This window comes from Sylvia atricapilla, chromosome 28, assembly GCF_009819655.1.
Source record: "Sylvia atricapilla isolate bSylAtr1 chromosome 28, bSylAtr1.pri, whole genome shotgun sequence".
Classification (NCBI taxonomy): domain Eukaryota; kingdom Metazoa; phylum Chordata; class Aves; order Passeriformes; family Sylviidae; genus Sylvia; species Sylvia atricapilla.
The window spans coordinates 967,582-988,328 of record NC_089167.1 but is presented as its reverse complement, the minus strand read 5'-3'; the positions used below and the strand labels follow the sequence as shown (position 1 = coordinate 988,328).

At 53.7% G+C, this 20,747-nt stretch overlaps 1 protein-coding gene and 1 long non-coding RNA gene across 2 annotated transcripts; one reads left to right on the top strand and one right to left on the bottom strand.

The window, feature by feature from the left end:
* Positions 1–6,271: 6,271 nt before the first annotated feature.
* On the bottom strand, positions 6,272–6,483 carry LOC136372612 (uncharacterized). Its single transcript, XR_010745518.1, has 3 exons — positions 6,460–6,483; positions 6,365–6,427; positions 6,272–6,332 (listed from the first exon to the last, which is right to left on the bottom strand). It is a non-coding gene; the product is annotated as an uncharacterized lncRNA (long non-coding RNA).
* Positions 6,484–7,004: 521 nt separating this feature from the next.
* Positions 7,005–20,747, top strand: NCAPH (non-SMC condensin I complex subunit H). The gene is made up of 17 exons (XM_066337240.1): positions 7,005–7,203; positions 8,020–8,110; positions 8,849–8,941; positions 9,681–9,819; positions 10,274–10,392; positions 11,217–11,412; positions 12,319–12,410; positions 12,605–12,810; positions 12,963–13,102; positions 13,927–14,045; positions 14,218–14,340; positions 14,577–14,684; positions 15,387–15,542; positions 16,301–16,408; positions 17,014–17,096; positions 18,319–18,394; positions 20,303–20,747. The coding sequence occupies exons 1-17, from the start codon at positions 7,007–7,009 to the stop codon at positions 20,360–20,362; spliced, it is 2,106 nt and encodes a 701-aa protein (XP_066193337.1). The 5' UTR covers positions 7,005–7,006; the 3' UTR covers positions 20,363–20,747.

Here is a 20,747-nt window from a genome sequence, read left to right as displayed (position 1 = left end):
ATCCCAAGTGGATAAACGGGGCCTGTTGGGAACAAAGCCACAAATCTGGGGACAGTTTGGGGGGAATTCACTCCCAGCTGCTGCTCCAAATTCTCTTTTGGGGTGTGGAAATCCTGAATGGACTCACTGGAAGGGCTGGAGAAATGAGGGATGAACTCCGGAGAAATGTCGCGGTCCCAGCTCCATTCCCATCTCCTGCATGGCTGAATCCAGAGGCTTTTCCAGGCTTTTTAGGCAGATCTCAAATCAGAGATTCAGACTCCAAGCATGGGGAACTCCTTTGCCTCTTCCCCAGCACCTGGAAGGAAAATCAGATTTTTTTTTTCTGGGGGTGGGAATGCTCCAGAGCGCTGCTCCCACCCTTTGGAAGCACCTGGAAAACTTCCCCCATCCCAAATCCCAGCCTGGAGCCACCTCCCTACTCCCAAACCTTTGGTTTCCAACTCAGCTTTGTGTCCTGAAATGCAGAAATCCCCATTCCCACTGAACAGGAGCAGCAAATCCCAAATCCCTCCTCACCCACCCCTAAGGATCTGCTCCAAAATCCTCCCCTAAATCCACCCTTCGCCCCCTATTCCATGTGGGACCGCCCCTTCCCCCAGCACCAACCCCTGGATCTGGGGATTTTGTTGGATTTGGGGAATTTTGCTGGATTTGGGGATTCAAAACAGGCCTGTCCCTGGGTTGGTTGTGTTTGGCAGAAAAACGCCGGCGCTTTTGGAAGTCACAGCCAAGGATCCGGCGGTGCCTTTGGAAGCCGAAGCCAAGGATCCATCCGGGAGCAATTCCCATTGTTCCCAGCGTTTTTTTTTCTGGGATTGCTGTGGATACAAGGCCCGCCCCGCCCATCCTTGTCTTTATTGTTGGTTTTATTTTCTGTCCCTCGAGGGCTCCTCATGGCCGAGCGTTCCAGGATGGAAGCGCAGGATCCGCTGTTTACGGAGCGTTCCCGCAGGGAATGATGGGATTTGGGTTTTTTGGGATTTCCGTGTCCTTGCTGGAGTCCCGGTGTGAGGTCACAGAGCCCGGCCCGGGAGCTCCTGGCGTTAATTATCCATTAAAATCATCATGATCAAAAAAATTTTCCAATTTTCAGCCCACCGTGGGCTCTTCCAGCCTTCCCCATTCCAGGATTCTGGGATTTTGGAATTTATTCTTCTCCCAAATGCCTCACCCTGCCCCAAAATCCCATGTCCAGCTGGAAAATGGACACAATCATTACAATGCAAAATTTAGCATGAGAATCCCCCTTTTCCTTGGAATATCCACCCCAAATTCCATTCGTACAGAATATTCACCCCAAATCCCGTTCCTGTGGAAAATCCACCCTAAATCCCATTCCTGTGGAATATTCACCTCAAATCCTGTCCCTGTGGAATATTCACCCCAAATCCCATCCCTGCAAAAAATATCCACTCCAAGTCCCATTCCTGCAGAATATCCACCCCAAAACCAGTTCCTCTGGGATATCCACCCCAAATCCAGTCCTGTGACTCTGACATCTCTGGGGAATTTGGGATTTGGGGTGGAAGGAGCTTTCTGGGAAGTTCTTCTCATGGGAGCATCCCGAGAGAGGGGGAACCCAACTGTCCTTCCCAAAGTGTCTCGGGATTGTCCCGGTGTGGATTTTCATGGATAAATATTCCTTTGATGTGGAGAATGGTTTGTTATCCCTTAACGAGGGGAGGAGGGGTGGGAGCGGGAAGAGGTGGAAAAGCTGAAATTCCATAAAAAAAGACGGATGATGGGGTTTGGGGCACCCTCGGTGGGAGGGGTTTGCCCCGTAACGTCCCCAAAACAGGAAAAGGGACAATTCCCAAAATTCCTCCTCAAATTCAGGTCTGGGAGCACGGCACTGATCCCCAAATCATGGAAAAGGCTCCAATCCCTCCTGGAGCGTGGGCAGGGCTCAGGGCTGCTCCGTTCTCCGGGCGATTCCCGGTGTTTTCCAGTGTCCCTGATGGATTCTGCCTCCTCTTCCCAAGCTGGGCTTCCCAAATCCCGCTGCTCCAACGCAATCCGTGCCGCTCCAAGCCGTCCGTGGGCTGAGGGTGGAACATTCCAGGTGGGAATTGCAGGAGCATCCGGCCCCTGCTGGCGGTTCCGGCCGGCTGGAATTCTGGAGTTTAATTAAAGCGGCGTTCCCGGGCTCAGCTCCGTCCCACGGGCCCGGTAAATTCCGGCTGTTGGTTTTCCATCAGTGATTTTATCCGGGAAAAAGGAGGGAAGAGATGAATATCCACACACTCCCAGCTGAGCTTCCCGTGGATGCTGGGCTGGATCCTCCTTCCCAGCGGGATTCAGATCCCAACAGATCCATCGGGATCATCCCTTCATCACCTTTCCCAATGGGATTCAGATTCCCACAGAGCTGTTTGGGATCATCCCTTCCCAGTGAGATCCAGATCCCGGCGGATCCATTGGGATCGTCCCATCCCCTTTCCAGGGCTGTTCCTAATGGGGAATTTCTCTCCCGCCCCATAAAATGAGGTAAAGCCTTTACTGGGTACAAAATTCCCCCTCAGTCACACAAGGAAAGGGAATTCCACATTCCCTCTATCTCCAAGTCCATGGGAAACCCCCCCGAAATCGGGGTGACCCCAAAAACCCCCAATTTTTGTCATTTTTGGTGCTTTCTGAGCGGGATCTGCAGCTTGGAGCGAGCCCATCCCGCTGAATTCCCGCTCTGCTTCAGCCTCATTACCATGGATGCGTTCCAGCGTTTTTGCATAAATGTTTGCTTAATGCAGAGTCCAAAATATCCCTGAAAATAAATTTAAAAATAAAAAAGAAAGGAGAAGGGAATCAAAGGCAGCTCCTGGCTCGCAGGGCGGATCCCGTGGTTTCCATGGCACCCAGGGGGGGCTCTGGGATGCTTCCCAAAAAATCGGAGCTCAGGAAGGAACAATTTTGGGTTCGAGACATCGGGATTGGAAGGGAATCCGTGTCCTTCAGGAATCGCCAGTTTCGTTTTGGGGCAGATTCGGGGTTCCTGGAGGGTGGAGAATTCCAGCTCGTTCCCAGCAGTGATTAGCGTTAATTACCCCGGTAATTACTGAGCTCCGAGCAGGAGCTGCTGGGAGATTTCAGAGACTGAGAACCAACCCACACCGGGTGGGAATTTGGGGTGGGAAAGGAGGAATTCGGTCAGATTTGGTGTTTCCAGGGCTGAGGAACCTCCCAGGCATCAGGAATTCCAAAGGGAAGGAAGGGAAAAGGGGAGAGAGGGAATCGTTTCCACAAGATGGCTTAATTAGAAATTAATTATTCATTGGAGCAGCCAGATGGGCAAGGAGGGGTTGCAGGAGGATTTAAAGAATCCATGCTCTAGCCAGAATTTTTTTTAGGAAGAAATTCCTCCCTGAGGGGCTGGGATGGAATTCCCAGAGGAGCTGTGGCTGCCCCTGGAATCCTGGGAGTGTCCAAGGCCGGGCTGGACAGGACACCAAAAATCTGGGAAATTCTGGGATTTGTGACACAAGAACTGGGGATAAAACACAGGGAATGAGGGCACCAAAGGTCACATACTGTTCGTTGGGAATGAGGGGCCATTCCCAGGGAATGAGGGGTGGGAGAAGGGATTGGGGCCATCCCCAGGAGCAGGAGAAGGGATTGGGGCCATCCCAAGGTCTGTCACACTGCGCCCTTTTCCAGAGCATTCCCACTAAAGGGAAAAGAATCCATCCCAGCTGGATACGAGCGCTGTGTGTGGCAGCCAGGCAGAACAGAGCTTCCCAAGAAAAATCTTGGAAAGATCCAACCCATTTCCCTCTCCCTGAGCTTTCCCTGAGCCTCCAGCTCCGACTGCAGCACTGGAGCCGCAGCCAGAGGGGATGGACACGGCCCTGGAAGGGGAAAGCAGGGGGAGAAGCACTGAAATCCCCAATCCAAGGCCTTTTCCAGGCTTCCATTCAGGGAATGGCAGGGAATGACCCATGGATGGCCAGGAATGACCCATGGATGGCCAGGAATGACCCATGGATGGCCACGGAATGACCCATGGATGGCCAGGAATGACCCATGGATGGCCAGGAATGACCCATGGATGGCCACGGAATGACCCATGGATGGCCAGGAATGACCCATGGATGGCCAGGAATGACCCATGGATGGCCAGGGAATGACCCATGGATGGCCAGGAATGACCTATGGATGGCCACGGAATGACCCATGGATGGCCAGGGAATGACCCATGGATGGCCAGGAATGACACATGGATGGCCAGATCCAGGGAATGGTCAGTCAGTCCCAGGGGTGGGATTCCCTGCCCATTCCCTGCCCATTCCAAGCTTTCCAATCCCCGTTTCCTCCCCTCTTCCCAAGTTTCCCACCCCCTGCCCGCAGCTCGGGGACATCCCGGTGTCCCAAATCCTGGAAAAGCCCTGGCACCTCCCGCCCCCAATTCCTCCTTCCCAGCTCCAAGGAATCCTCTCCTGCATCCAGGAGCATCCCCACACCCTTCCCGGGTTTTTTTTGGGAGTGCAGACCCCTCTGGAATGCGGGGAGCTGGGAATGGAATCCTGGCAGGGATTTATGGAGCAGGGAAGGGACGGGAGCCGTTTGTACCACTGCTGTCAGAGTGATCTATCCCTTCAATTCCCGCTTCATTCCACCCGGGAATGTTCCTGCCCTCTCCCAGCACTGCTGAATGCCGGGGAAAAAAAAAAATAAAAAAATAAAAAATCCAATGGCGCCGTTGCCAGGGCGGGAATGATTTATCTGGGCATAAAACCCGTCAGAGTTCCTGGGAGTCTCCTCCGAGGGATGGGTTTGGCTGGCAGAGATGGATTTGTTTACTGCAGCCACTCCACAGCGGGGGCTGCTCCCGAGAAAACGCATCCCAGACCGAGCCGGGGATTTTCCAGCCTCTCCCGGTTTTCCTGGAGCAGCCGAGGGAAGGGACTGACCCCATGGCTCAGCCCCTTAAATTATTGGGGGGACTTAAAAAAAAACCCAAAGTGGTTCAGATCCTCGATGTTTGGGAATTATCCGGGGCCTCTCCGGGCGCTTGGAATTTTCCAAGCTGATTCCAGGCTCCAAGCATCGATTCCTTTGCCATTTTTGGGGTTGGATGGAGGCAGAGCTGAGATCCCCTCCGGCTCCCTCCCGGATTTGGAGGGACAGATGGAGCCAAAATAAAAGTGGGATTTGGGGGCTTAACAACCACCTCTAAATCCACATATCCCTTAGGAAAAACAGGGTCTTTTTTCCCTTTTGGTTGTGTGTGGAATGGGTTCTGTAAAAATCCAGGAGTTAATCCAGCTCGGCTCCAGCTAGAGCCAAAATAAAAGTGGGATTTGGGCATTAAGGACTGCCTCTGAATCCACATATCCCTCAGGAAAAACGGGATTTTTCCCTTTTGGTCGCCGGATGGCTGTGTTTGGAAGGGGCTCTATAAAAATCCCACAGTATCCCGTTGGCCAGGGCTGGGCACTCCCAGGGATTGGCGTTCCTTTGGATCCTTCTTGGGAGCCTGGAATATTCCGGATGGGAGAACCCTCCTTTCCCCAAATCCGGAATTTCCTCCCGGCAGATCCCGAGCTGGAGCTGGAAATTAAGGATCCCAACGGTGTTCTCCAACCTCAACAATTCCACGGTCCTGTGAATCCCTTGGCTGCTCCAGGCGGGGAGGGGAAATCCTGGGAATCATTCCCGACCTCCTAAGGTGATCAATCCTTTTCCTCCTGCTCCATCCAGCGGCTCAGCCGAGAAAAAACACCTGCAGCATCCCCAAATCCAAGGGATTCAGCCTGGGAATGCTGGAAAAGCTCCTGCTCCGGGTCCATTCGAGCCCCTCTTCCCAAACTTTGCAATGCAGTGGGATTCCCAAGCTTTTGGGGATGGATCTGACACATCCAGGCCATTCCAGATTTTTTTTTTTTCCTAGAGGGGAAAAGGGATGCTCCAGAAGGAAAAGTCATGGGTTTCCCTCTCGGTGGAGCTTTGCCTCAGGCACAGAGCTCAGGGCTCTCCCAGGAATGTCCCCTCTGCCCGGGATCCGGGACCTGGGGACAGGTGAGGGTCCCGGGGAATGTGGGAATTACACCTGGAGTGTCACAGGGAATGTGGGAACACACCTGGAGGGTCACGGGGAATGTGGGAATTACACCTGGAGTGTCACAGGGAATAGTGGGAACACACCTGGAGTGTCACAGGGAATAGTGGGAACACACCTGGGGAGTCACAGGGAATGTGGGAACACACCTGGAGGGTCACGGGGAATAATGGGAACTACACCTGGAGTGTCCCGGGGAATGTGGGAATTACACCTGGAGGGTCACAGGGAATGTGGGAACACACCTGGGGAGTCACGGGGAATGTGGGAATTACACCTGGAGTGTCACAGGGAATAATGGGAACACACCTGGAGGGTCACGGGGAATGTGGGAATTACACCTGGAAAGCCACGGGGAATGTGGGAACACACCTGGAGTGTCACAGGGAATAATGGGAACACACCTGGAAAGCCACGGGGAATGTGGGAACACACCTGGAGTGTCCCGGGGAACGTGGGAACACACCTGGGGAGTCCCGGGGAATGCGGGAACACATCTGGAGGGTCCCGGGAAAGGCCTGGAGGCTGCCCTCAGTGACAAGGTGGGGACCGGGCCCAACCTGGACTCTTTGATCCCAAAGAATTCCAACCTCCGCGATTCCGGGACTCCGGCATTCCGGGATAAGCGGCGCTGCTCCGGCGGCTCCTCCTCCTTCCGTGGGGGTTCCGGGGCAGCACCGGAGGCTGCTCAGGGCCGGAATTTGGGCGGATTTGGGGCAATGCCGGGGCCGGCCCGTGCCGCGCTGCCTCCCCTCAGAGCGCCTCCCTCAGAGCGCGGCCCCGCCCCCGGCACGAGCGTTACCGAGCGCGCGCCGCCGTTCAAACCCGCCACGCGCGGCGGGAGCGCCGTGCGCTGATTGGCTGCCGGGCGGGCATCCCTCGCGCTGATTGGCCGGAAGGCGTGGCGGGGGCGTGGCCTCGGGGAAAGGCGGGCCCGCCGCCTCAGGAGCAATGGCCGCCCGCACTCCCCGCGCCGCCGCCGCCGCCGCCGCCTCCATCCTCTCCCCGACCCCGCGGGCCCTCGGCAGCACCGGCACCCCCGTGCTCGCCGAGTGCCCCGGCAACGACGATGAGCGCGAGAGGCGCCAGCGCCGCCGCTCCAGGGCCGTGGACTCGTCGCTGCAGGGCCTCGGCTCCCCATCGCTCAGGTAAGGGTCGGTGTGCAGGGCCCGGGCTGAGGGGGGACACCGACCCCGCTGGGTTTGGGGTAAAGGGGAACCGGGACACCGATCCCGCTGGGTTTGGGGGTGAAGGGAGAACCGGGACACCGACCCCGCTGGGTTTGGGGTGAAGGGAGAACCGGGACACCGATCCCGCTGGGTTTGGGGGTGAAGGGAGAACCGGGACACCGATCCCGCTGGGTTTGGGGGTGAAGGGAGAACCGGGACACCGACCCGCTGGGTTTGGGGGTGAAGGGGAACCTGGACACCGATCCCGCTGGGTTTGGGGTGAAGGGGAATCGGGACACCGATCCCGCTGGGTTTGGGGTGAAGGGAGAACCGGGACATTGATCCCGCTGGGTTTGGGGTAAAGGGAGAACCGGGACACTGATCCCGCTGGGTTTGGGGGTGAAGGGGAATCGGGACACCGACCCCGCTGGGTTTAGGGTAAAGGGGAACCGGGACACCGACCCCGCTGGGTTTGGGCTGAGGGGGAACCGGGACACCGATCCCGCTGGGTTTGGGGGTGAAGGGGAATCGGGACACCGACCCCGCTGGGTTTAGGGTAAAGGGGAACCGGGACACCGACCCCGCTGGGTTTGGGCTGAGGGGGAACCGGGACACCGATCCCGCTGGGTTTGGGGGTGAAGGGAGAACCGGGACACCGATCCCGCTGGGTTTGGGGTGAGGGAGAACCGGGACACCGATCCCGCTGGGTTTGGGGGTGAAGGGGAACCGGGACACCGACCCCGCTGGGTTTGGGGTAAAGGGGAACCGGGACACCGATCCCGCTGTGTCCCGCAGGCCCGAGGGCTTGCAGCGGGCGCTGCCCCAGTGGAGCGACACGCAGATCTCGGAGCACTACAGCACCTGCATCAAGCTCTCCACCGAGAATGTGAGTCGGGGCAGCCGCCTTCGGCCGCGGCGGGGTTTAAAATCGCTCAGCAGCGGGGTGTGGGATGCTTGGGGCTTTGGCAGCGGGGTGGGACAGGTTAAGGGACCGTAAAGGGGTGTCTGGTCCCAGCGGGGCCGTCCCACAGCACGTGGGTTCTGTCCACACGGTTCTGGAATATCTCTGGGCAGTCCCAGGAAAAAGTTCTGTGGGATTTCTCAGACAGTTCCTGCCCGTGCCTCTTGTCCCATGGCTGGGCTCCGTGGAGCAGAGCCTGGATCCATCCTCCCTCGTTCCCCCTTGGATATTTAGGGCTGAGATCCCCTCTCAGCCTTTGATCTTCAGGGGGATGTTCCAGACCCCTGATCTTCGTCACCCTCCTGTCCTGGCGATCCCAGAGCTGGACACAGCACTCCAGAGTGCCTCCTAGGGCTGGATCCCTCCCTGGCCTGCTGGGAATGCTCCTCCTGGTGTATCCCACTGGTGTCCTTGTCCCCAGGACACTCTGGTGGCACTTTGTTGTCCCTCCTCAGCTGCAGGACCTGCCTGAATTTCAATTTCAAACAATTCCCTGTCGAATTGCACACAGTTCTCTGCCCATCTCTCCAACCTCTTCCCAGAGGAAGCCGTGGCCACATCCAGGGCGGGTGTTGCCCTCTCCTGGTGCCACCCAGGCTGTCCCCTCTGTCCCCAGGCTGTCCCTGGCCAGGGGAAGGGTCCCCAGCTGTGCTTTTGTTGCAGAAAATCACCACCAAAAACGCCTTTGTGCTGCACCTGATCGATTACATGACCGACATCCTGAAGGAGAAGAACTCCGAGCTCACCAACTTCCAGGTCAGAGGAGTCCCTGCTGCTGTGTGTTCCCACGTGCAATTAACCCCGGGCTTAATTAATGTGAAACCCCCAACACTGCTCGGGGGGCTGCCACCAAATCCCAGAAACTGGAGAAATTGGGGCCGTTAAAGGCTGAATCCTGCCTGCTGTGGTGTTCAAGGCAGGGCTCAAAGTGGGGTTTGGGAGGCCTCTGAGCTAAAAACGAGGCTGGGGAAGGAAAGGAGGTGGTGCTGTGCTGGTTCTGATCCTTTTGCCAGGGAAAAACCTCCTGGGAGTTGTGGGGAGGGAGAGGAGGATCCCTGGGTGGATGAACAGGGGCAGGAGCTCCTGAGTGAGGGGTGGGAAAAAGGGCTCTGGGTTTCACTGTTCTCGGCCTTCCTGCTGGGATCTGGACACTCGGGATTTCACCCCCTTCACCTCCTCATGCCTTGGGAGAGCGGGATGATCCCAAGGGATGATCCCTGAGGAAGGAGAGGACACCAAACCCACCCCTTTCCCTTTGCTCTCCACCAAACCCAACCCTCTCCCCATTGCTGACCTCAACACCCCAAAAGGATTTTTCGCTGCGATGCCCCCTAAAAAACCAAACCATGGGGTAAAAAAAAACCCCACAAAACCCAAAAAAACGCTTTAACTTTCACAATAAACCCTTTTCCCTGTTCCCCCACGATTTTCCACTGGGGCAGTCACCTCTGGGATCCTCCAGGGTGGGAATTTTTATCCCCTGCTCCCGCTGCAGGTGGCCGCGGGGACGCTGGACGCCAGCGCCAAGATCTACGCCGTGCGCGTGGATTCCGTCCACGCCGACGCCTTCAAGGTCCTGAGCCACCTGGGCAAGGAGCCAGCCCCTGCCAGGGACCCCGACAGCCCCCAGGAAGGTGGGAATTCCCTCTTTTTCCCCTCCCCCAAAAAAACCACCCCAGGAGATGCCCTCATCTCCCAGCCGGGGACGGGAGGGGCCTCGCGGAGTTCCGAAGAGATTTGGGGTTGATTTGAGTTCCCCGAGGGTTGGGAGGTTCCAGATTGGTTCTCCCGGGATGCTGGAGCAGGGAGGGGTGGGAGGAGGAGCTGCATCTGTCACTCAGTGATTTCAGGTTTCAGTTTGGGGTCAGACAGGGTCAGTTTGGGGTCGGACAGGGTCAGTTTGGGGTCGGACAGGGTCAGTTTGGGGTCAGACAGAATCCATAAAAAGCCAACATTGCTCATCCCAGCAGATCCTGAGCGAGGCATTTCGATGCCTGCTGCAGTTTGTTGTACAAATCCCAGGTTTTTCCCCTCCTTTGGGCTGTTCCAGCCGTCCTGAGGTGGGATCTGTCCCTTTTCTCACACCAGGCTCCAGCCCAAGCCCTGAGGCTGCCAAGAAAGCTCAGCCCAGGAAGAAACAAAACTTCAAAACCATCGAGCAGAACCTGAGCAACATCAACGTGTCCGAGGCCGGGCGCAGGGCCGAGGTGGGCTGGGACCCCTCCTCATCCTCCCCATCCTCATTCCTGGATTCCCAGGTTCCCATTCCCGGATTCCTGGGTTCCCCGTTCCCATTTCCCAGTCCCCCATTTCCATGTCCCCATTCCCATCCCCTTTCCCCATCCCCATGTCCCTCTGTCCCCATGTCCTCAAACCCCATTCCCATGTCCCCATGCCCATGTCCCCCCATCCCCATCCCCGTTCTTTGTCCCCATTCCCATGTCCCAATCCCCGCTCCCATCCCCATCCTCATGTCTCTGTGTCTCCATCCCCGTTCCCTGACCCCATTCCCATGTCCCCAAACCCCAATCACCATTCCCATTCCCATCCCCAATATCCATTCCCATCCCCCTGTCCCCGTTCCCAATCCCCATTCCCATGTCCCCCATTCCCTGACCCGGTGTCCCTGTCCCCGTTCCCTGACCCCATTCCCATGTCCCCTTGTCCCCTCATCCCTGTGTCCCCATCCCCATTCCCTGACCCCATCCCCATCCCCATGTCCCCATCCCCGTTCCCTAACCCCATTCCCATGTCCCCATATCCCCTCATCCCCCTGTCCCCATGTCCCCATCCCCATTCCCTGACCCCATCCCCATCCCCATGTCCCCATTCTCATTCCCCATCCCCATGTCCCCATCCCCATGTCCCCATCCCTGTCCCAATGTCCCCATCCCCGTGTCCCCCTATCCCCATCCCCGTGTCCCCATTCTCATTCCCCATTCCCATGTCCCCATCCCTGTCCCAATGTCCCCATCCCCGTGTCCCCATTCCCATTCCCTGTCCCCATCCCCTGACCCGTTGCCGTTCCCAGGTGGATCCCATGTTCCAGCGGGCGGCCGCCTCCTTTGACGAGTGCAGCAGCGCTGGGATTTTCCTCTCGGGGCTGCGCTCCCAGGGCAGCGGCAGCCGCCTGCTCTTCCCGTCGGGGCTGGTGCCGCTGCCGTCCTCATCCTCGGGGAGCCCTGCCCCACCCAGCGCCCAGCCTGCCGCCCTGCCGGGCCTCCGCGGTCAGTCACGCCCCTCTGCCTGCCCTTTCCCTGCTTTCCTGCCCTTTTCCTGCTCTCCTGACCTTTCCCTCCTTTCCTGGCCTTTTCCTGTCCTTTTCCTGTGCTTTCCTGACCTTTTCCTGCTTCTTCTTGTGCTTTCCTGGCCTTTTCCTGCTCTCCTGCCCTTTTCCTGCCCTTTTCCTGCTTTTCCTGTGCTTTCCTGCCCTTTTCCTGCTTTTCCTGTGCTTTCCTGACCTTTTCCTGCTTTTCCTGTGCTTTCCTGGCCTTTTCCTGCTTCTTCTTGTGCTTTCCTGACCTTTTCCTGCCCTTTTCCTGATTCTTCCTGTGCTTTCCTGACCTTTTCCTGCTCTCCTGGCCTTTTCCTGTCCTTTTCCTGCTTTACTGACCTTTTCCTGACCTTTCCCTGCTCTCCTGACCTTTCCTGCCCTTTCCCTGCTTTACTGCTCTTTTCCTGCCCTTTCCCTGCTTTCCTGGCCTTTTCCTGTCCTTTTCCTGCTTTACTGACATTTTCTTGCCTTTTCCTGCTTCTTCCTGTGCTTTCCTGACCTTTCCCTGCTTTCCTGGCCTTTTCCTGCTCTCCTGCCCTTTTCCTGCCCTCTCCCTGCTTTCCTGACCTTTTCCTGCCCTTTCCCTGCCCTTTCCCTGCTTTCCTGACCTTTTAGTGCTTTTCCCTGTGCTTTACTGCCCTTTCCCTGCTTTCCTGACCTTTTCCTGCTTTTTCCTGCCCTAATCCAGCTCCTTTCCCAGCCTTTTCCCAGCTCCTTTTCCCCCATGCCTTCTGTTCACTGCTCCAATCCCCTGCTGGAAAACTGGGAATTTTGGAGCTTTGAGGTCCTGAGCCAGAGTCAGGGATTCCAGATCTGGGTGGGAATCCCAGGAATTCCCTTGTATCCCACCTCTCCACAGCCCTGCTGGCCCCGTGCCTGGAAAAACGCCGGATCTGCTCCTCGCTGGCCGGATTCCAGTTCACCAAGTGGGATGAGGAGTCCCACGACGAGGTGGGTGGGAATTCCAGAGCCAGGTGGGAATTCCAGAGCCAAGTGGGAATTCCTGAGCCAGGTGGGGATTCCAGAGCCAGGTGGGAATTCCTGAGCCAGGTGGGAATTCCAGAGCCAGGTGGGGATTCCCAATCCAGGTGGGAATTCCCAATGCAGGTGGGGATTCCCACTCCAGGTGGGTTCCTGTGTTGCAGTCGGTGTCGGCGCTCCTGGAGAAGTTCCGGAAGAGTGAGCAGGTGTTTGATCCCAACCTGGATCCTGACAGTGAGGACGGGGAGGGCTGGGAACCTGGGAATCCTTCCCAGGCGGAATTCCAGCCGGGATCTCCGGCCGGAGACGGGATCCAGGAATTCCAGGAGAATGGCAGCGACTCCTGCGGGACACAGAGCCAGAGCAAGAGGTGGGGATGGGGATCCAGAAGGAATTCCCAATCCCTGTGAGGAGCTCGTTTCCTGAGGGAATTCTGAGCAGGGATGACAAATCCTGAGGGAATTCTGGGCGGGGATAACGAATCCCTCTGGAATTCTGAGCAGCTCCCGTTCCTTTTTCCAGGAGTCCCTTTACAGAGGGGGACATCGGCACGCTGAGCCTGCACGTGTCCCTGAATCCCGGGGAATATTCCTACTTCAGCCCCCGCACGCTCTCCATGTGGGCTGGGCCCCAGCACTGGCGCTTCCGGCCCCGCCAGCCCCGTGAGTCCGCAGGGATCCGGGAATTCCGGGCTGGGGAGGGCTCGGATCTGGGAATTCCGGGTTGGGAAGGGCTCAAATCCCAGGATTCTGGGCTGGGAAGGGCTCAGATCCCAGGATTCTGGGCTGGGAAGGGCTCAGATCTGGGAATTCCGGGTTGGGAAGGGCTCAGATCTGGGAATTCCGGGTTGGGAAGGGCTCAGATCCCAGGATTCTGGGCTGGGAAGGGCTCAGATCCTGGGATTCCAGGTTGGGAAGGGCTCAGATCTGGGAATTCCAGGTTGGGAAGGGCTCAAATCCGGGAATTCCGGGTTGGGAATAGCTCAGATCCTGAAATTCCGGGCTGGGAAGAGCTTGGAGCCCATCCATGGGCAGGGACTCCTCCTGTTATCCTGGAATTCTCCGGCTTGGCCTTGGACACTCCCAGGGATGCAGCTGCAGATCCTCTGGGAATTCCATCCAGCCCCTCACTGCCCTCCCAAATTCTGGGAATTCCTTCCCAAAATCCCGCTGAGCTCCTTCCTCTGCAGACCTTCATCAGCTTCTGCTCCCACAAAAAGCCACAAATTCCTTTGAACCTGGAAAGGAGGAAAATCCCTGGGGGTGACCTTGGCCTGGAAGGGATATTCCAGTTGGGAATGAGCTGGGCCCAGGCAGTGACAGCTCCTCCCTTTCCCTTTTTTCCTTCTCTCCTTTTCCTCCTCCCCTTTTTTCCTCCTATTTTTTTCCTCCCCTTTTTTATTCCCCTTTTCCTTCTCCCCTTTTTCTCCCCTGTTTTTCCTTCTCCCCTTTTCCTCCTCCCCGTTTTCCTCCCCCCTGTCCCTCAGCAGCCCCAGGCACCTCTCAGGGTGCAGAGAAGGATTCCCGGCGCAGGGTTCCCAGGAAGGTTTTTGAGTTGGATTTCCAGGAGGACATCGACTTCCAGGCCCATTTCCGTAAGACCAAGGTGCCCACGGAGCCCCTTTTCCCCTGGAATTCCCGGGGTTTGGGCAGCTCCTGCCTGAGTCTGGGAGGCGCCTCAGCCCTGCCCCTTCCCAGACAAAACATTCCCAGTTTTCTCCATGGAAAGCTGCTGGAGCTTCCCGTTTTTCCATGGAGCTGTCTGATCCCATTCCCAGGTGCCCATAACTTTGGCCAAATCCATCCTGGAAAGCCAAAGCGTCCGGAGCACCACGCTGCCTGCAGACTTCAACTACAACCCCCAGAACATGGTGCAGCTCTTCCTCAAGCCCCTGCTCAAGGTGGGAGGCTTCCCGAGGGAATTCCGGGGATCGTTCCCAGGGGATCGTCCCAGGGAATCATCATTCCCAGGGGATCATTCCCATCCCAAAATCTCTCCTCACCAAACGCTGGGAACGTTCTGGGATGTTCCTCAAGGCTGATGTCACCACAGCCTCCCCTGGAAGGGCCCCAAGGGGACAATGAGGGGACAAGGCCCAGGCTTTTCCCAGGAATCCTTTGGGATATTTCCCCACAGCTCAGCAGGAGCCCGGATCCAGTGGAAACCTTGGATAACGAGGCCGGGATTGAGGATTACGACTACGACAACCCCAACGACACCTCCAACTTCTGCCCTGCCCCACAGGTACAGCCCAGGTCCATGGCCAGGGAATTCCAGAGGGCAGGAATTGGGGCCTGCAGGGCCCTCCAAGGAATTCCATCCCAGCTTTTTCCATACCCGAGGAGGAGGAGGGAATTCCAGCCTTCCCCTCAGAGCTGCTGGAGCTTCCCTTCCTGCCAGGCCCCTCCAGGGATGGCTGGGATTGGGATTGGGGTTCTTGCTGTCCCTGCTTGTCCCTGGATCCCAGAATCCCAGTTTTTGGGATGGAAGGGACCCTCAATCCCATCTCATCCCACCCTTCCCATGGGCAGGGACAGCTCCCACTGCCCCAGGCTGGGACATTCCCAGGGATGGAAAGATTTGGGATTTCTGCTCCCTGGACCTGCCTTGGCTTCAGCCTTGGCCCAATTCCATGGGGATTGACCCCAGTTCCATGGATCAACCCCAGTTCCATGGGGATCAACCCCAGTTCCATGGGATCAACCCCAATTCCATGGGGATTGACCCCAGTTCCATGGATCAACCCCAATTCCATGGGATCAACCCCAATTCCATGGGATCAACCCCAATTCCATGGATAAACCCCAGTTCCATGGATCAACCCCAGTTCCATGGGGATCACCCCAATCCCATGGGGAATCCAGGCAGGAATTCCCACCCTCTGGAGCAGCTCCTGCTGCCTCCAGGTGACTCTGGTGTCCCCCCTGTCCCCTCCCTCCCCGGCAGGTCCCCGACAGCGACGACGATCCCGATCCTGATCCCGATCCCTCGGAATTCCCGGGCCCAGACGGGCACTTCCAGCTCTCAGCACATCCCGAGTCTCCAGAGCTGCCGGGAATGGACGGGAACGGGGAGCTGGAGCTCATAGCCGAGCCCCAGAAGGTCACTGGGAGCACTGGGAGGGACTGGGAGGGACTGGGAGAGGTGGAATTGGGAGCACTGGGAGGGACTGGAATGCCTGGGACTGACTGGGAGGGACTGGGAGCACTGGGACCTCTCAGCGCCTCCAGGGTTAAAAATCCCGGTGGTGAAGGATTCCATGGATTTGCCCAGGATTGTCATTCCCAGAGGAACAATTCCTGAATTGTCATTCCCAGAGGAACAATTCCCAGATTAAACACCGGGATTGTCATTCCCAGAGGAACAATTCCCAGATTAAACACCGGGATTGTCATTCCCAGAGGAACAATTCCTGAATTGTCATTCCCAGAGGAACAATTCCTGAATTAAACACCAGGATTGTCATTCCCAGAGGAACAATTCCTGAATTAAACACCAAGATTGTCATTCCCAGAGGAACAATTCCTGAATTAAACCCTGGGATTGTCATTCCCAGAGGAACAATTCCTGAATTGTCATTCCCAGAGGAACAATTCCTGAATTAAACCCTGGGATTGTCATTCCCAGAGGAACAATTCCTGAATTGTCATTCCCAGAGGAACAATTCCTGAATTAAACACCAGGATTGTCATTCCCAGAGGAACAATTCCTGAATTGTCATTCCCAGAGGAACAATTCCCAGACTGAACACAGGAGGGGGTTGGCAGTGAGGCTGCACTCGCCGTTATTCCGACAGAAAATCGGGAATGACGGTGACTGCGGCCGTGATCCTGATGCTGATCCCGGATTCCCTCCCGCAGATCCATAAAATCCCCATCCAGTACGCCAGGACAGCCAAGAAGATGGACATGAGGAGGCTGAAGAGGAGCATGTGGGAGCTGCTGACGGGGCAGGGAGCGGCGGGAGAGGTCAGGGAGGGAAATTCCTGCTGGGAATTCTGCAGCAGTTCCACCCCGGTTCCGTGGGGGAAAACCCTGATCCAATGGGGATAAACCCCAATTCCATGGATAAACCCCAATTCTGTGGGGATAAACCCCAATTCTGTGGGGATAAACCCCAGTTCCATGGATAAACCCCAATTCTGTGGGGATAAACCCCAATTCCGTGGGGATAAACCCTAATTCCATGGATAAACCCCAATTCCATGGGGATAAACCCCAATTCCATGGGGATAAACCCTAATTCTGTGGGGATAAACCCAAATTCTATGGATAAACCCCAATTCTGTGGGGATAAACCCTAATTCCATGGATAAACCCCAATTCCATGGGGATAAAACCCCAATTCCGTAGATAAACCCCAATTCCATGGGGATAAACCCCAATTCTGTGGGGATAAACCCCAATTCTGTGGGGATAAACCCAATTCCATGGGGATAAAACCCCAATTCCATAGATAAACCCCAATTCCATAGGGAAACCCCCCAAGTCCTCCATTGGCAAGGATGGGCTGAGGCTTCCGGGGTTTTTCCTTGGAATTTCGGGGCTCTGCAGCTCCTGGATTTTCCCGGCAGGGGGAGGACGCCGGGGAAGGGACGGACACGGAGGTGGCCGGAGAGAAGGTCCTGAGTGACCTCACCAAAGATCTGCTCCACAGGTGGGGATGGAGAATCCCAAACGGGAATGGGGAAATCCCAAATGGGAATGGGAAAATCCCAAATGGGAATGGGAGAATCCCAAATGGGAATGGGAGAATCCCAAATGGGAATGGGAGAATCCCAAATGGGAGTGGGAGAATCCCAAATGGGAGTGGGAGAATCCCAAATGGGAGTGGGAGAGGGAATGGGAGAATCCTGAATGGGAACGGGAAAATCCCAAATGGGAATGGGAGAATCCCTCTGGGGAATGGGAAAATGGAAATGGGAAAATCCCAAATGGGAATGGGAGAATCCCTCTGGGGAATGGGAAAATGGGAATGGGAAAATCCTGAATGGGAATGGGAGAATCCCTCATGGGAAGGGGAATGGGAAAATCCCAAATGGGAATGGGAGAATCCTGAATGGGAATGGGAGAATCCCAAATGGGAATGGGAGAATCCCAAATGGGAATGGGAATGGGAAAATCCTGAATGGGAAAATCCTGAATGGGAATGGGAATGGGAAAATCCTGAATGGGAATGGGAAAATCCCAAATGGGAATGGGAAAATGGGAATGGGAAAATCCCAAATGGGAATGGGAATGGGAAAATCCCAGATGGGAATGGGAATGGGAGAATGAATGGGAGAATCCCTCATGGGAAGGGGAATGGGAAAATCCCAGATGGGAATGGGAAAATGGGAATGGGAAAATGGGAATGAGAATGGGAAAATCCCAAATGGGAATGGGAAAATCCCAAATGGGAGAGGGAATGGGAGAATCCTGAATGGGAATGGGAGAATCCCAAATGGGAGTGGGAGAATCCCAAATGGGAGTGGGAGAATCCCAAATGGGAATGGGAGAATCCCTCTGGGGAATGGGAAAATGGGAATGGGAAAATCCTGAATGGGAATGGGAGAGGGAATGGGAGAATCCCTCATGGGAAGGGGAATGGGAAAATCCCGAATGGGAATGGGAATGGGAAAATCCCTCTGGGTAATGGGAATGGGAGAGGGAAAATACCTCATGGAAATGGGAAAATCCCTCTGGATGTTGGGATGGGAATGGGAAAATCTCATGGGAATGGGACTGGGAAAATCCCTCTGGATGCTGGGATGGGACTGGGAGAGGGAAATCCCTTCCCTGCAGGAGGAAAGCCGATCCCAGGGGAGGAGCTTTTCCCACTCCCTGCTCCACCCCGGCTGCTCTGGGATTCCCGGGGCTCTGATCCCGTTTTCCCACAGGCTCCCTTCTGCCATGGCCACCAACCTGTCCGTGCCCTTGGCCTTCGTGTGCCTCCTGCACCTGGCCAACGAGAAGGTGAGAATCCCAACAATCCTGGGGATTCCACGGAATGCAGCTCATCCCATTAATCCTGATAATTCCATGGAATGCAGCTCATCCCATTAATCCTGATAATTCCATGGAATGCAGCTCATTCCCATCAATCCTGATAATTCCATGGAATACAGCTCATCCCGTTAATCCTGGGGATTCCATGGAATACAGCTCATCCCATTAATCCTGATAATTCCACGGAATGCAGCTCATCCCATTAATCCTGGGGATTCCATGGAATGCAGCTCATCCCATTAATCCTGATAATTCCATGGAATACAGCTCATTCCATCAATCCTGGGGATTCCATGGAATACAGCTCCAGGGAACATTCCCACTCTCAGCCTGTGCAGGGTTTGTCCCCTGGAGCATTCCAGCCTCTGGATGAGGGACCAGAATCCCAGAATTCCTGAGGCTGGAATTCCTTCCACATCCAGGAAATTCCTTGGAATTCCTCCAACAATGAGTTTCACCCTTTCTTTAAAAAAAAAAAAAAAAAAAAAAGAAAGAGTTTAATTAAAAAAAAAAAAATTAGGAAAATGATAATTAGGGGCTGGGCCCAAGGTCTGTCCTTTTTTAGGATTTCTCTCTTTAAGGAGAGCTGTGGTGGATAATCAATAGATTAATTAATCCAAAATTCCTCTTTTTGATCAGTTTTTGATTCCAAATCTTATCTAATCCATTTATTTTGTGGCTGGCTCCACTCAGGCTGAATTTTCCTCTGAGGTTTTCTGGGTGGTTTTTTTTTTTCATTTGCATGAAAAAACAGAAATTTAACAGTTTTTTTTTTTTTTTAGGAAGGGTCACAAGGTGACCCCTCACCCCATAACTTTGGCTTTGATGGTTTTGATGTTACAAACAGATTAAAAAACCCAAAAAAACCCCCCCAAAACCCCAGTTTTAACCCTCTGATTTAATCAGAAAATACACATTCATTACCCTTTAAACTCTAATTAATAAAATGCAATCCAGTGTAATTCCACATAGAATAATGTTAATATTTTTAAAAACAAACTGTACAATGTGCATTTTAACATTATTAATAAAATATAATAGTGGAATTCCACATAGAGAAATGTTAATATTTTTGAAAAACCAACTATATAATATAATTTAAAATATTATTAATAAAATATAATCCAGTGTAATTCCACATAGAATAATGTTAAAATTTTTGAAAAACAAACTATATAATTTTAAATATTATTAATAAAATGCAATCCAGTGTAATTCCACATAGAATAATGTTAATATTTTTAAAAACAAACTGTAGAATGTGCATTTTAACATTATTAATAAAATATAGTAGTGGAATTCCACATAGAGAAATGTTAATATTTTTGAAAAACCAACTATATAATATAATTTAAAATATTATTAATAAAATACAATCCAGTGTAATTCCACATAGAATAATGTTAAAATTTTTGAAAAACAAACTATATCATTTTAAATATTATTAATAAAATGCAATCCAGTGTAATTCCACATAGAGAAATGTTAATATTTTTGAAAAACCAACTATATAATATAATTTAAAATATTATTAATAAAACATAATCCAGTGTAATTCCACGTAGAGTAATGTTAATATTTTTGAAAAACCAACTATATAATTTTAAATACTATTAATAAAATACAATCCAGTGTAATTCCACATAGAATAATGTTAATATTTTTAAAAACAAACTGTAGAATGTGCATTTTAACATTATTAATAAAATATAATAGTGGAATTTCACATAGAGAAATGTTAATATTTTTGAAAAACAAACTATATAATATAATTTTAAATATTATTAATAAAATACAATCCAGTGTGATTCCACATAGAATAATGTTAATATTTTTTAAAAAACCAACTGTTTACTGTGCATTTCTGACCCCCAGAACCTGAGGCTGGAGAGCACCGAGGACCTGTCAGACATCCTGGTCAGACAGGATCACTGAGGCAGCCCTGGATCCTGCAGGGAACTCTGCAATCCCACAAATCCCCCAGGGAAAGGTTGGAATTCCGGGATTTGGGGAAAAAGGTTGGAATTCTGGGATGTCCTGGCTGGGCACGGCTCAGCCCTGCCTCTGCTTCCAGCTGGGATCCAGCAGCTTTTCCCTGGGATTGGGAATTCTGCACTTCACTGTGAACCCCCAGAGCCTGCTCTGTGTCCCAAAATTCCTCTTTGTATCCCAAAATTCCTGTGTCCTGAAATTCCTCTTTGTAGCCCAAAATTCCTCTCTGTGTCCTGAAATTCCTGTGTCCCAAAATTCCTCTGTCTGTATCCCAAAATTTTCACTGTCTGTATCCCAAAATTTCTGTCAGTGTCCCAAAATTCCTCTG

Excerpts from the sequence above, each read along its gene's own strand:
- NCAPH (XM_066337240.1), top strand. The coding sequence starts at position 7,007 with ATGGCCGCCCGCACTCCCCGCGCCGCCGCCGCCGCCGCCGCCTCCATC. Across the intron at positions 9,820-10,273 it reads CCCCGACAGCCCCCAGGAAG|GCTCCAGCCCAAGCCCTGAG; the intron begins GTGGGAATTCCC and ends TTCTCACACCAG. Across the intron at positions 14,341-14,576 it reads TCCTCAAGCCCCTGCTCAAG|CTCAGCAGGAGCCCGGATCC; the intron begins GTGGGAGGCTTC and ends ATTTCCCCACAG.